Here is a 15038-nt window from a genome sequence, read left to right as displayed (position 1 = left end):
GCGATGCAGCCACCGCGCAGGCCCGCCCCCTCTTGCCCCGCCACCAGGGGAAACCGGAAACGCGTGCGCCTGCGCAGTCAGGGCCGGTCAAATACGTAAGGTACCTTCAAAACAAAAAGTAATGAAAACCAAGGAAGGGAAGTGTTGAGCTGGTGCGAGTGATATATTCTAAGGCGAGAGGTGATATCCAATATTAGTTAAAAAGATGGTCTCTTGAGACAGACTTTTTAAAAAATTTGACTGTACAATTTCTAGGCTGGGTGATTCTAGTCAAGTTAATATAGACAAACGTCTGGGTGCAATTTTGGCATACAGTGAAGCGCCCTGTGTGCGTGGGCTGTAACTGTCAGTGATGTGGTTAGCTGGTTTGTACATCAGGTCAGAATCACAAGTCAGAACTCATGGAGACCTAGAAAATAATGGTCATTCGTTAATGAGCATGTTATTTTTTAGCCTAGGACAGATTAACATACAACCCTTTATAAAATTATCCTGGTTTTTTTCAATCAATAGGAATAATATTTAACCAAAGTACAAAAGTATAGTAACAAGAACTAGAAACAAACGTGACTGATTCATGGTAAACATACCAAGCAGGGCATAGGTTGAGCCAGAGGTGTGCAGGCAGCCCAGAGTACTCCATCTGTGAGCATTCACTGTGCCGTGGGCATCGTTCAGTATGTGGGGGGAATAACTGACATGATAGGAACAAGTATTGGTAAAAGTACACCATCCTCATCTTTCCTGGCCTCTCAGCATTTCATTATTCCAAGAATGGTGTATTAGCTCCCTAGGGCTACTCTAACAAAATAGCACAAACTGAATGACTTCAAACAGCAGAAATTTATTCTCTCAAAGTTCCAGAGCCTATAGATCCCAAATCCAGGTGTTGGCAAGGTTGGTTCCTTCTAAACGTTCTAAGGGAGAATCTGTTTATGCCTATCTCCTAGCTTCTGACGATGGTGCTGGCAATCCGTGTCACTCCTTGGTTTGTAAACACATGTCTCTGCCTCCATCTTCACATGGTGTTCTTCCCCCTCCTCTGCTTCTAACATTAAAAGCATGGCCTTTTAGGTGGATGTGTGATTCGAAGCCAAGCTGTGCTGCTTGGTGATCTTAGGCAAGTCCACTTAACATCTCTGAGCTTCAGTTTCCAGGAAAACTGGAACAATATTATGTCCCTGAGGACTGCTGCGCTTAAGTGAATTATGTTTCAGAAGGCGTAACATAAATGGTGGCCACTGGAATTAAGCTCAGGGTCAGCACAGCAGCCACTTTTTCAAGTTTGTTTATTTTCTTAACAATAAACTGCAAGACCTATACCATGAAATTCATGGGCAAAAAGGAATATGAATCCTTGTAGAACTAGCTCATCCAGAGAATTCTCAATTTCTGAGCAAGATGTTAAGAGAGGTCCTCACTCTGCCTTCCATGTTTTTTGTATTTTTGTTTTACTCTCTCCCTAAGACTAAAATGGATAGATACGACTGAAGTTAGAGGAGCCAGAGAAATACTTAGTTTTTCTCCAGGGAATTAAGTACAATAAAGTTCATTGTACATTAAAACTTAAAAACTCATTAGTAATGCTATCACAGGCAATATGTTTCATGCAGTGTAAAGAGTAAAGCATGTATTATGTACATAGGAATTACTGAGAATTACATAGTTCAGAAAAGATCTTGAAAGTGCAATCACTCATTCATGATAATACTTTCTTCAGCCTTCATGACCAAATAGCCCAATGTACAAAAGTATAGTAACAAGAACTAGAAACAAACAAACCATGAGCCACTCAGGTTTCATGGGCAAGCAACTTGCACTTCGAAGAGTCTCGTGCGTTTAAAAATGTGGTTTGTCAAACATATGGATCCTGTGATTCTGGTGGTATAAAATATTTTTAGTATGCAATACAGGAACTGGAAGAATAAGCAGCAAACTGGAGGGAGTGGATATGGGTGTGGAGGTGAGATCCTTAACACAACTTTCTACACGTCTGCACCAGCACTTTTACATGAGAATTGAGCTTTTAAAAAGAAATCGGCAGAAAGTTCACATTTCAATTTTCATTAAAAAACCCCATGGTGAGTCTGATTTATATATTCCAGTTGTTTATAGTGTGAATACTTAGAATTTGTACCGGAATTCAAAATTTGGGTAACTTACACTTTAGTATAAAAAATGCTATCACAAGCATTGTCTTCTTTGAATTAGTTGAAGTCATTCCCATCTTATAGGTGAGAAAAGACAGGGTTACGTCCCTAGACCCTGCTCTTAAGAGAACTGAGATGCCGGTGCACACGTGATTCCGAGCTGAACGTCCCTTTTACTCCACTGAACCACCACCTCAACAGCTCTCTCTACTCAGCCTTGCTACAGACAGGGGTCACTGTGTGCCAAGGGAACATTAATGGGGATTACAACCTTCCAAGCACAAAGTCACAATAATTACTGCTTAACAACCTCACGGTATGTCTCCTGTGATGTCCACTCTCTGAGGCAGAGGGCTAAAATGCTTCCCTTGATCTCTTGGTTTCCTGCAATGACGTATGTCAAAGACATTTATTTCTGCCCTTGCAAAGGGCATATTCTTAACATATAAGAAGTTTGGAAATAACAGCTTTCTAATTGTCATCTATTTCATTGCATGCTTTACCTTCTACTCCTCCTAATTCTGACCCCTTCACCCCTCTTCCTCTACCACTTGGTCCAGGCCATTCTTTCCTCTCTTCTGGGTCATTTATTATAAATAGCTTCTTAGCTGCCCCTTTGGGCTCTGCTTCCATTCTTTCCTCTCTGCATCAGGTCTCCTCCATCCAGCTATCAAGTGAGATTTGTAAAGTGCAAGCCAGACCAAGGCATTTCTCTCCCCCCGTCACTCAGAATCAAACCCAGAGTGCTTAGAAGTTATCTGCTTGTTCTGTTTACGGCTCCTTCCATGACCTCATGTCCTGTCACTCTCCCAGCTCACTTCGTCCGCTCAATCCACACCAGCCCCCTTTGCTAGCCTCAAACACATCCACTCCAATCCCATTTCAGGCCCTTTGCAATCACAGTTCCCTGTGACTACGAAACCCTCTCCCAACCCCTGCATGAGGCGCTCTTCCTTCATTCAGATCTCTGGTCACCTGCCCGGTCACTGGGGCCTTTCTTAACCACCCAAATGAAAAGGCACCTCCTTCACTCTCTTATCCTCTTATTCATTTATTTTTTTTCCTTTACAGCACCCCTGGTATATTTTCAATATGCATCTTAAATATTTGTATGTAGTACATTTATTGTCTCTCTGCCACCATTAAGAGGGAAACTCCCCAAGAATAGGGACTTGGTTCTTTTTACTGCTGGATTGGCAGGGAGCATAGAACAGGGCCTAACATGTAACAGGCATTGAGCAATCATGTTAATTGAATGAATGAATCTACCTTGCATTTACACTTTTGAGCAGTCTTTGCTTCTATCCTTTACAAAGGTATAAGGAAAATTATTTTTCCTCCCCTACAGTACTGTTATAATCCCACCCAGGCTTTTAAGCAAAGGTGGCTTTTATATGTGACTACACTTTCCGTACTGCAAATGCTAACCACATATTAATCATTATTACAAGGGATTGTCATATGGGTTTAAGTCACAGGTAAAGCTGACACTCAGCGAATCCCAAGGTGAATCCCACCAAGTCGTCTCTACACAGAGGAAGCAGTTTGGGATGAAGTGGGGGTAAAGGCAGGGACTGCAGGAAGAGTGGGGTGAGGTTTTGCCTGGGAGACCTGAATTCAAACTGGTTTGTAAATGTAATTAAACCTTTTGTGTAGTCTTAGGCACCACCTCACCCCACTCACCTCCCACCCGCAGCAGTGAAAAGACATTTTCCACTTTGCTAGACTTTCAAACAAAGACACTTCTTTTTGGTACATGAAACATTAAGAGTGATTTTATTATCCTTTCCTCCTTTTGTTATTGAATAAATACATGAAAATTTAAGCTATATTGTGTGTTCCCCATAATATGGGTTGGGTTTTTTTCTCCCCATGGTCATGGCACTGGAATGTTTTGATCCAGGTGATCATTTTCCTTCGGTGAGGGGTTGAGTGGGAGGAGGGGAGAAGATCCCACGCTGGAATGATACATGTAGGTGAGGTTGCTAATTGGAATGTTTTTTTCTTTTCATCTTACAGGCCAGTCTCATCACACATACCCAGTTCAAAGGAAGCTAATATAAAACTTGCCTACCTCTCTCAGCCCGTCTTTCTTACTCATACAGTTTCCAACCAGCTCTCTGATGGAGACACAATCTTCAGTTTCCAGGACAACTCGTGCCACAGCTTTCCCTCCTGGCAGACTGTCCTTCACTGGCTCACTTTTGACACTGCCCAGCACAACCCCTCTGATGTCCTTGGGCTTTCCTGGCACACCGAAGATGATAAACAGGCCCAGACAATCCTCTCCTATCAGGTTGCAGAACTCGTCCAGAAGTATCAAATCTACTTCTCTTCCTGGAAGACCCCTCTGCCCTGGATTCTGGATGGGAGAGGTCACAAGGCTTAGATTCCCCAGGAGACAGAGAAGACATCTGCAGAGTCTGTACTACCAGCTGAAGCTTTATTTCCTTTCGGATCCCCAGAAGGTCCGAGTCCAGTCTCCCCAAACAGTAAGGCTTGGTGCTTAGTCATTTTGGCAGTGGTGAGCCACCCGTCAGCTCCCCTTTCCTGGCAGAAAGTAATGAAGTGGATTAAGAAGATCTCATTCGGAGTGTTTGGAGCTGGGCATAGATTGCTCAGAGGGTCTTCAAATTCCAAATACGCCTTCAGTTTCTGAGCTGCATGGACTATAGCTCCACTGGCCACCTTGTAGACACTGAGAACGTTTCTGCTCTCCTCCAGAGCCAACTGTTGTGATGGTTTTTGCCCCATTTTCTCTGCACCTCATCAATACTGCTTCCAAAGAGCAAACATGTGAACCCCATTTGGAATGACCTCTTTTTCTGAGTAAAAGTTTTGTAGTGAAGTCACATCTCTTAACGTGGCCCCCACTGACTAACTCCATAGCTTACTTGGTGTAGCTAAGCATATGTACATAAAAAAGCTAAACAAACAGGTTAGGTCTCCCTGTTTGCCAATCGGGGGGGTTGTAGTCATATGGATTCCTGCTGGTTTATTACATTGGAGATGCTAACTTTCACAAAAAGAACTGTTTTCCTCCAGTTATATTCATTCTAATATTTGTTAATTTCTTCCAAGATATGCTTCCTTTCTTCAAATTTGAGTTAAGTTAAAAATAGTATTTAGTTCTTTAAAGAACCATTCACCTCTTTCTACAACTAGCTTGTGCAAATTTACAGGTGAGTCGTCGCCCTTAGCTTTTCTGACACCCCCTCTGCCCTGATTCCTCAGCCCCAGCTCAGCTGCCTGTGTTTCCTTTTATACAAAAGTTTCTCAAACAAAGGCCTCAATTTGTGGAATTTTGTGAATTGTAAAGAGTTTGTGTTATTGTTTTCTATATTGGAAATAAAGCCCACTAGTAATTCTGAAAAAAGGAAAATAACAGATGATAAAAATATGAGGCAATTATCAGTTGACTTTATTTCTTTTCATATGGTATTACCAGCAGTGTATAGCATTTTGTAAATAAAATATATATCGTCAAAAAATTTTAACCTTACCATGTTTCATCAGTAATGTTACATTGTCCTGAATAAAGAATATTTGGCATCTATAACAGTCTCCTGGTATTTTTAACCAGGTTTGAATAACAAATTGTTTTCCAAGTGGTGACATATATTCACATTGAAATAAAACACAGATACGGTAAGGGTCTAATACAGTTACCAAATAATGAATGGTAGGGAGCAAAAGACTGTTTTTAGCATCAAGTCATTTTAGTTAGGAATAAATTTAGTATTACAGGTTCCTTGATGAAAAGCTTGGTAACTTGCTGATAACTTGAAAGATCAAGCCACTGATGTTCAGATCACTGATAAGCAAGTCCCCTGGCATATACTGAACTGCCCACCTCTATGCCAATTTGTGAAAACCTGTCTTTATCCAGTTGGCTATATGAGTAATGATGTAGTACTAAATAAAAAATAGAATTTTTTTCTAATACCCCTAAAAAAAATAAAAGATAAGAACAGTAACAGTTTTTGTAGCAGCTATTTTCTTTATAAAGAACATTTGGGCCCTGTGCTACAGAAAAAAAGTGAACTACAATTTATCACCACGATATAGTTATTGTAAAACTAATTTTGTAGCCCCAGAGTTGTTGAATTCTGAGAAAAAATGTTCAGACAAATATTCAGCTTAAAAAAAAAAAATCCCACTCCTTGATCATCTGAGAAATGTATAATTAACAACATTAGGCAGCCTGTTAGTATTCTGATAGAAAGATAAACTCAGCAAAGAGGGAAAATAAGAAGCTTAATACTGTAAAGGTTTTTGTTTCAGTTTGGTTTCTTTGGAAATTATTTCCACAAATTTTGGGGCAGCTTCTGAATGCATCAAGTTTATAGCATCTCAATGTTCCTTGAGTTCTTTTTTTAGATAAAAGGGCCCAAGATCAAGGTTGAGATTTTTTTTTTAAACTATTCAACAGTTTTTTGATGTGGCATCAAAGAAGGGGTATTTTCCTATATACTAATTTAATCTGAATGATCAACATCAAAATTTTGTTGTGGAGAACTTACTGACCTCTCCAGAGACCAGCAGACATGTGAACATTTTGATCACCGTTTTTTAATGGGATCTTTCTCCTATCTTCTTTATGTTACAAAATAAAAGTTCCATTTTCTATGTACTAAGTATATACATGTATTTAGAAAAAATATATAAAAATAGGACAATAAAAGGCAAGTGGAGGTGTGGCTAGCATTTAGTGGGCACACTGAACGTTTTAAAGAAATTCCACGCATTGACTTTGGAAGCACATAATGTCCTGCTTTGATGGCTGGCAGTGCTGTCGCTCTGGTGTGACAGAATCATTCACATCCTGGTCACTGCTTCCCAAATCCCCTGCACTATGAATGTGAATGGGAACACTATGGTAAATACTCATACTAAATGCAACACTTTAAATATAATATATCACAGATTTTTACATTAAATAAAGGAAAAACAATTATACTTTCATTCACCAGTGTCTCGATTTTCATGGCAACTTTAGAATAGGCACATATCCCCCGCTTTCCATTTCCACTTCTAAATGAGAAGCTGGAATGATAAGCAACATACAATCTGTGGCTTGCTGGATATACTGAGTGTTTGAGGAACAAAGTGGAATAAAGACGAAGGGCTCGTAATGCTTATCCAGGTGCTAGGGTCAAACATTTGAGTCTTCATCGGTAATGCTGGTGCTGGGAGAACGGGCAGCAAAATCTTTAAACATATCATCTTCCTTTAACATGTGCTGCAAAACATGGATACAGGAGTTACGCACACTGCAGGCCAAGAGCTCAGAACAACACATTCTTCGTTCCCTGTACTGTCTTTTAGGGTTATTTTTAAACACACTTTTAGATTGACATGTTAAATTCATTTTACAAACTTACTGTCAGATTGTTGATGCCTTCAGAGAACGCACCTATCTGTCTCACTGTCCCTTCTGAATCTTCCATCTGCAAAGAATATACCACGACATAACACACTCATTTGCCTAATTTCAAGGGAAGTGCAATAAAATGAGCAGAAGTCTACAAAGAAACAATACAAGTGGTATTGAATGGGTTGGAGCAAAAGAACACTTTTGATGATACCTCCCCTCACTACTGCAACTGGGCATTAAAACTCAGAAGAAACATTTTAGTGGCACATCTACACTGATGTTCTGACATTGGCACCAAAGGATCGTGGATTAGAGGGTGATCATATGAGTTGTCCATTCCTGACTTGTTTTAATATGTAGATTTCCTTAATACAGAAAGGGTATAATATTGGTAAATGGTGCAGCCTTCGGAGCAAGCCTGGCAGGTTGGAATTCCAACTCTCCTACCAGCTCTTCTATCTTGGGTAAGTTACCTCACCTCTCTATGCCTCAGTTTCCTTATCTCTAGAATGAGGACAACACTCTCTGTGCTTTAGGATTACCATGAATGTTAATACCTGTTAAGTAATTAAGATAGTGCCTGGGGCATCATAAGCAATCTGTAAATGTTCACTATATTATCATTATCTTTATTTATAGGTATTTGAAGAAAATTTCTTTGATTAGTAGACAGAGTGCACAAAGTTTCCTTTTAGTTTCAACCCTAGAAGAACTTTATAGGCATATAGTGTTGCATTACCTGCTCTAACCGGTCCAAATCATCTTCGTCATACAGACGCATGTCCAAACCAGTTTTAAATCCTTTCTTAGATGTACCTCCTGATGCCCGCCCCAATTCCATTGGACAAACATATTCTTCCCCATCTTCTTGTTTTTTCTTTCTCAGATTCCCAAAATTGCTGAAGGTAAGTTTCTTTGGCTTTAAAAGAAAACAAAACCACCCAAGGATTGGGTAAAACTCATGACAAAGGACCAATAACATGTATAATTTAATTATTCATTCCACTTGTAGAGAAAAGCAACTGGATGATAACTAATAACAAACACCAAGGCACTGTAGGCATAGGATTCATGCATCCAAATATGAAAAAAGATCCTTATTATGAATCTCAGAAGATTAAGCTTGTTCACCTTATTCACACCAACTAGCTGGGTAGTCACTGTGATAAGCAAGAGAGTCTTAGTTTCGATTAAATACAACTAATGCAATGGGATTTCTCAATGATGAATAAAATTTTGCAAGGTTTTCCAATCTAAGATCAGCAAAAGAAAGTGGTCCTTACTGTACTGTTTTTGGGGGTGAGGGTATGATGATGTCATATGCCTGTTATGCTTCAATAACAGGACAGGTGTTTGCTTAAAGAATCCCTGCTGTCTTGGAGCAAGAATGCCCAGTGACACTTAGAAGGGCAACTCCAAGTTAGTCCCTGAGCCCATCTGTTAAGGTGACAGTGACCAGGCTGATGCTGAGAATTTAAACAGCCCAGAACCTCTCAGTGGTTTCAGATCTGGTACATCTCTTCAGGAGAAAGGGAGCAAGAGAGAAAGCGTCAGGCAGACAGAGCGGGTTTAGAAAAAAAAGAACTTGGTATTTGTGGAGGGGCTGATAAACCCTAACCCCACATTAAGTTGGCTGGGGTGACAGACTCAGAATGAGTTCACCGAGGACATTTAAAAGAAGAGAAAATAATTTGAACTTGGTGTGATCCATGAATCCAGGTAAATGGGGAAATATTCATTCTCTGCTTGTCTGCCTTGAATCGTTTGTTAAGTATCTTTTCCAAACGTGTGAGGTTGCTCAATTATAAGCTTAATCTGTACCAGAAGAAATCCTCCTCTTATACTTGATTTCTCCATAGGACAACTGCAGGCAGTATTTGGGCCAAGTCATGGGCGCTCTGCATTGGCAATGTATGAAGTATCGAAGGCAACATCATGTTCTTTTTTACCATTAACTCTTTTTTACCGTTCCCCACAGAAGAAAACCTTCAAAAATGCATTTTCTTAATTTTAAAGGGGCATTAAAAAAAAAAAAGATGCATATACCTTCAACCCATTCACAAAACTTGGTAAACACTTAGTAAACCCCAGAAAACCCCAGACTGAGCCTTTGCCATAGGCAATGGTTAGATGGCATGAGCCTGAACCGACCTTCACTCTGGCAGTGGCTGTTAGAAGAACATAATCTGGTAACTCCATGGCCTCACGCTTCTGGTGTTGAGCCTCAGCACCTATCAGAAGGTTGAAATGAGTGGCCAAGTGTCTTCGCAACAAGGTTTTACTTGGTGGGATGTTCAATAACTGAGCCATTGTTTCTACATTAAAACGAGGTTCTAGAACCTATAAGAAAAATTAAGGTTGTTTAAGGTACCATAGAACATGCATGTCTGCCTTGTGCTTCATTAGTTGCAGAGCTCTGTCATAGTTCTATCTCCAATGACCCTCTCGACAGCGCAGTAACAGAATATGGACTCTGGTCTTCAATTTACATATCTTTTCTTTATTTCACCCAAGTTAGCGAGAAGTAGAGCTGGTCCTGACATCCGGGCATTACAAAGTTAGGGCTTTTATGTCTCTGAAGTGGTGCCTTTCGGAAGGAGAGTCAATATGTAGAAATACAACCTGTATCTTTGCAGGTATTTCAATATATGGTCATAGGAGAGAGCCAGTGGCCAGATAATTTCCAACATAAAAGAGAGCAAAAAGAGAGAAATGGGCTTAAATCTAATCTAAGTAAAAATAAAAATAGGGGGAAAAATCAATAAGGAAAATAAATAATATGGGGAAAGTACTCTGAAAGTAGATTCACTAGCAATAGTGCAGAAGGGTTCAGTTAGATGACTTCAGGATTATGACAAGAAAAATGATAATATCATAACTCATGAGACTTAAGGAAACATTGGCTAGGAAGTCACTTTTAAATTAAAACAGTTTTACCATGAGCCCACCGTGGACGCCACTGCCTCTGAGATTGGGGGCATATTCTGCCAAGTCCACGGAGCGCAGCCACTCCATCACCCGGTGGTTGGTCCACTGCTGGACCTCTGATGGGGTGACGGTGTTCTGTGGGAACAAACCACACCAAGAGCTTCAGCTGTTGACTGTAGATTCCAAATGTAAACCTGCATGTTCTGTCTAAAAAGCCTGCCCCACGGAGCAGAGCTACTCAATATCCCACCACACGTTTAGAGAAAAGGTAAAAAGGTCTTAGCTAATTTGACTTCTCTTCTAAGGAATCTATGTCACAGAGTTTCAAGCTTTTTTACCCACTAAGAAAGCAGGGCTTCAGCCAAGGAAGGCTTTCCAGTGATATTCAACCCTGTGGCCGGAGGGGGCAGGAACACAAGACAAGGAGGGACGGTAAGTAAGAAACAATCCTTGGCTTCAGTTATGCAGGTAGAACCGTTATGGGGAGAAAGATGGGAAAATAGGAAAACAAAGCCTAGGAAGTAACTGAGGCTGGAGCTGAGGCTCTGCGGAGACCAGGGGCTTTTCCTGGCAGCTCCAAGAAACCGTGCTAGTCTGCACACACGGCCAGTCAGGCAAAGGGGAAGTGCAGGCTGTAGGAACCTCAGCCTCAGATGCTACCTCGTCAGATGGTCGCCTCCGTAGGCAGTTTGGTTCAAAGTTATTGATCCTCAGGACCTGGATGGCCCTTTTGATACTGAGATGATGTAGCACACTCACAACCTTCAAAGACAGTAAGTCATCCTGCAAAAAAAAAACCCAAAACAAAAGAAAAAGGGGCTCATTGAGCTGGCCTAGAGCAGGAGGACCTTCTCAGGGAGATCTTAGAACATGCGGGTAAAAGTAGAAGAGCCTTTCTGACATCAGGCTCCGAAGCTTGAACATGTTTTCAGGCCTCATGGTTAGTAACAGAACCCTTCCAAACAGAATTCTCTCCAGGACCCCAATATGTAAGATAACCACAATTAATGTTGTTCCACCTGAAGCTGCCTTCCACCTGTTTCTCTCTCAGACATTCTGAGATAGGGTCGTGGGACCCCATGGCTTTGAAACCCAGTTTGAAAAGCATTTGCTGGGTCACTACAAAGGGTGATCCGCTTTGATCCACTTTGATGAAGCAGATATCCAAGAGCAAGCGATGTTCACTGATGACCAAGCTTGGTTTTCTGAGCCAAGGCACATGACAGTTTTGGGGCAGACCAGAAGAGGGTTGTTATACTCTCCCCCTCCCCAGCCTTACAAAATCTCTAGTATGGATTATCATGCTTTACCTAGCAGACAATGTGAACAATTTTGGAAAAATTATGTCAATCAATACAAGGTTCTGCAGAGACTTAAGGAGAGGAGAGAAATGAAGTTACAAGTAGTAACTTATATTACAGATCAGTTCCTTCAAGGAATAACTTTCACCAGTCTGTCATTATTGGGAGCATTTCAGAAACACACCAAAACAAACTATTTTAGAAGGTGGTCTGGGGGCAGTGTCAAGGTAAGCACTGGTCTACTCCCAAACACACCTAGAAAATAAACCAGGAAAATATCCATTTTAGGCACACCTTGCTGATAACATATTTCTTGTGAGTAGAAAAAAAGATATTTAGGAATATTTAAAAAAATAAAAATAATCAGTTTGAATCCTTAAATTTAAATCCTTTAAATCTATTAACAGAGCAAAAATTATTTCCTGAATTTTTCCTGGACTAATTTCTTAAATTTAGGCAGTGCCTTATGATAAATTAGAAATGGCACTCAACATATTTTAATCTAAGATTGAGACACCCACTCACAACATTTCTATGTGGGCTATTTTCAACTAACTAATGTTTATTAGATTGAAAAATAATCTAAATATATGTTTACAGGGTAAATTAAATGTTAATTATTTCAGTTTAAGGGGTTTTAAAAGTAGGGACTGTTTTAAATCAATATAGACTTTAAAAGATTTTTTAAATAATTTATTTTTAAGCAATTTTAGATTTACGCAGTTACCAAATATAGTACGGATAATTCCATGTGCCCTTCACCCAGTTCCCCCTACTGTTAACATCTGATATAACCATGATATTGTCATCAAAGCTAAAAAATTAATATAGACAATAATAAAATTTAAACTACAGACTTTATTCACACTTCATCAGTTTTTCTATTAGGCTCTTTTTCTGGGCCAATATCCAAAACAGACATTCTGCAACTTAGGACTTTGGGGGTTAAATTTTCTAAGGTAATTTATTCTTTTATAGCCATCAAAGTTATAGGTGTGCTTCTGGTGATTTTAAGCCTGAATTTGCTCCCATACCCATGGGAAAATATTTATACCTAGATAGACAGGCAAATATTTGCTGAATTTTTTCCCAGGAATTGTAGTGAGCTATTAAGAGCAGAGATCTGTTAATAGCCTGGGTTCAAAGACTCTTTGACTGTCTACTACCTGCTAACTAGGACAACGCACTTACGTTACCCAACTTCTTGACTCCTTCCTTTCCTCATCTAAAATCTGGGGCTGATAAGAGTGCTAACTCAAGGACTGCTGAGATTTGAGTATAAATACATGCAGGTTTACATGATATGCCCATCAAGGCATGGACTTCGGTTCAACGATAGGAAAGGAACCAAATCCTGTGAGCTCAATTCCAAATTTCTTTGATACTGAAAAATTCCTATTTAAGTTAGCTGTTTGAAACTTTCAACCTAAATTTGAAGATACTTGTGGTAGCTGGATCCATAGCCTAGCTCACAAAAAGCCATTAAATAAAAGTACCTAAAGCACTAACAGCACTATGTATGAATAGTATATTAATACTACTATATATAATATTGATGATATAGATTACATATATATTTCATAAGTATTGTATTAATATTAATACATAAGTATATATTAACTACTTTATATTATAATAATAGTATATTAATGCCATGTATATATATATACATATGTGTGTGTGTGTGTGTGTGTGTGTGTGTGTGTGTGTGTATAGTATACTACTACTTCTAATCATGCTATAGAATCTAGAACAAGTTCTCCTGGAATCCATCTCTCCCCACTGTAGCAAAGGGAGAAGTCCTTCAACCCATTGGATGGAAAGCTAGAAATACAAAACAATAATGAAGGAATCACAGTGAAAGTCTACCTTTGCCCACTTTACCCAGTGACTCCTGCCCTAGCAGAACTGGGCCGAAGTGAGAAGGGAAGCAGGTTTCAGGTAGTAGTTCTCCAGAGTGGGAGGGAAGGGAAAAGACAAGTCCCTATGGATGTCAGGTCAGAGGGTCACCCCTTCTGAGTGGTCACTGCATATAGGAATACATAACTTAGAAACTGTCAGGGCTTTAAAACTCTACCTTTCCTCTATTTTTAAAGCATCTTTATCAGATATAATTCACATGCCATACAATTCACCCATTGAAAGTGTGCACTTCAATGTCTACAGGGTTAAGTATGTATCAAAATCAACTTCCTGGACAGCTTAGTCTAAATTAGTGTCATATATCAGAGTTTTGAATTTCCCAAGGCTGTTGCAATCCCCAAATCCTACAACTTTATCTTTACCAGAAATATTCCTCAAGTTAAAGCAACACTTTCGAACTCCAGTGGAATCTTTGTGAAACACTGTATTTTTCTTCCTCTATTTCTGTGTTTTTCAGAGAAAAGCAATTTTATTCCCCAAAACCCGAGGAACAAGTCACTTACAACAGTCATGTAATGGAGCATTCGGCCATCTACCCGTCCTTCATCAAACTGCGTCTTGTACTGTGGGAGACCAATGTCATCCAACCATCCTAAGGGGAGAAATCAGTGTCACTAATGAGCCATGGAACGCCTGTTCTTGTGGTTAAGAAGAAAAGGCAGCGATATGTATTTATTTGCTTATTTAAGAATTTAAAACCTCTTACTAGTGACCCAGTTGAAATCCAGCTTTCCATGATTGGTTTCTTCTTCGGACCCCAGGGCTTGTAATGCCAGCTGGAGTTTCTTTCGATGGAGTGAATGTTTGATTCCAAGTTCCTGAAATAATAAACAGAAACACTGGCTTTACAGTTGTATCAACATTGGCAAAGGACACGAAGTCCCAAAATGAGGCTAGAGTTGAAGACCTGACAATTACAGTAACTCAGAATCCTATCTCAGGCTAGGAAAATGTAGAAAAAAGGCTCCTAGAAAGCTACGCCCACTGCAGTTGGTTGGATGGTGTGTTAGACATTTCCTAACGGGCTCCTTCCTTTGCAAGATTGGAACTATACACACATAACAGGAATTCTGCTCCTATTTCGTACTAAACGTTGAATAGCTGGGGAGAAATGTTAAATAATTGGACATAAAAATGTATGTTTTTTTTTTCCTTTTACAAAGTTAAGTTGAATTGCATATATTACATTGAGAAGATGGGTCAACGAAGCCCCAAAATGATTCTGAGAAATATGAGCTTAAGATTTATTAGTATGACTATACATTATTTTCCATAAAAATGCCAGTGGCTTAAGTATTCCATAAAGAATCATTAAGATCAGGCCCTTCCTTTTAAGTCCATGAGATAAAATAAGCATGA

General features: G+C 39.7%; 2 protein-coding genes across 17 annotated transcripts in view; both read right to left on the bottom strand.

Annotated features, from left to right (window-relative positions):
• Positions 1 to 3919: 3919 nt before the first annotated feature.
• REP15 (RAB15 effector protein) lies at positions 3920 to 5406 on the bottom strand. Its single transcript, XM_036889244.2, is given in 4 exon segments — positions 3920 to 4464; positions 4466 to 4605; positions 4608 to 4634; positions 4637 to 5406. Coding segments are annotated over 4 exon segments (705 nt in total). The 5' UTR covers positions 4905 to 5406; the 3' UTR covers positions 3920 to 4194.
• Positions 5407 to 5548: 142 nt separating this feature from the next.
• The window catches only part of PPFIBP1 (PPFIA binding protein 1), a 144687-nt gene continuing 135197 nt past the window's right edge, over positions 5549 to 15038 (bottom strand). For all 16 annotated transcript variants that reach the window (XM_057491904.1, XM_057491908.1, XM_036889235.2 and 13 more), the window contains 8 exons: positions 14386 to 14497; positions 14183 to 14271; positions 11116 to 11238; positions 10465 to 10590; positions 9679 to 9867; positions 8267 to 8446; positions 7535 to 7600; positions 5549 to 7392 (listed from right to left, as the gene is read on the bottom strand). In XM_057491904.1, the coding sequence (XP_057347887.1) occupies positions 7306 to 7392; positions 7535 to 7600; positions 8267 to 8446; positions 9679 to 9867; positions 10465 to 10590; positions 11116 to 11238; positions 14183 to 14271; positions 14386 to 14497 (972 nt within the window). In that variant the 3' untranslated portion in view covers positions 5549 to 7305. The remainder of the gene's footprint in view (positions 7393 to 7534; positions 7601 to 8266; positions 8447 to 9678; positions 9868 to 10464; positions 10591 to 11115; positions 11239 to 14182; positions 14272 to 14385; positions 14498 to 15038) is intronic.

This window comes from Manis pentadactyla, chromosome 14 (genome assembly GCF_030020395.1).
Source record: "Manis pentadactyla isolate mManPen7 chromosome 14, mManPen7.hap1, whole genome shotgun sequence".
NCBI classification, from domain to species: Eukaryota; Metazoa; Chordata; class Mammalia; order Pholidota; family Manidae; genus Manis; species Manis pentadactyla.
The sequence above is the reverse complement of the archived record's forward strand: the minus strand, read 5'-3'. Positions and strand labels throughout refer to the sequence as shown.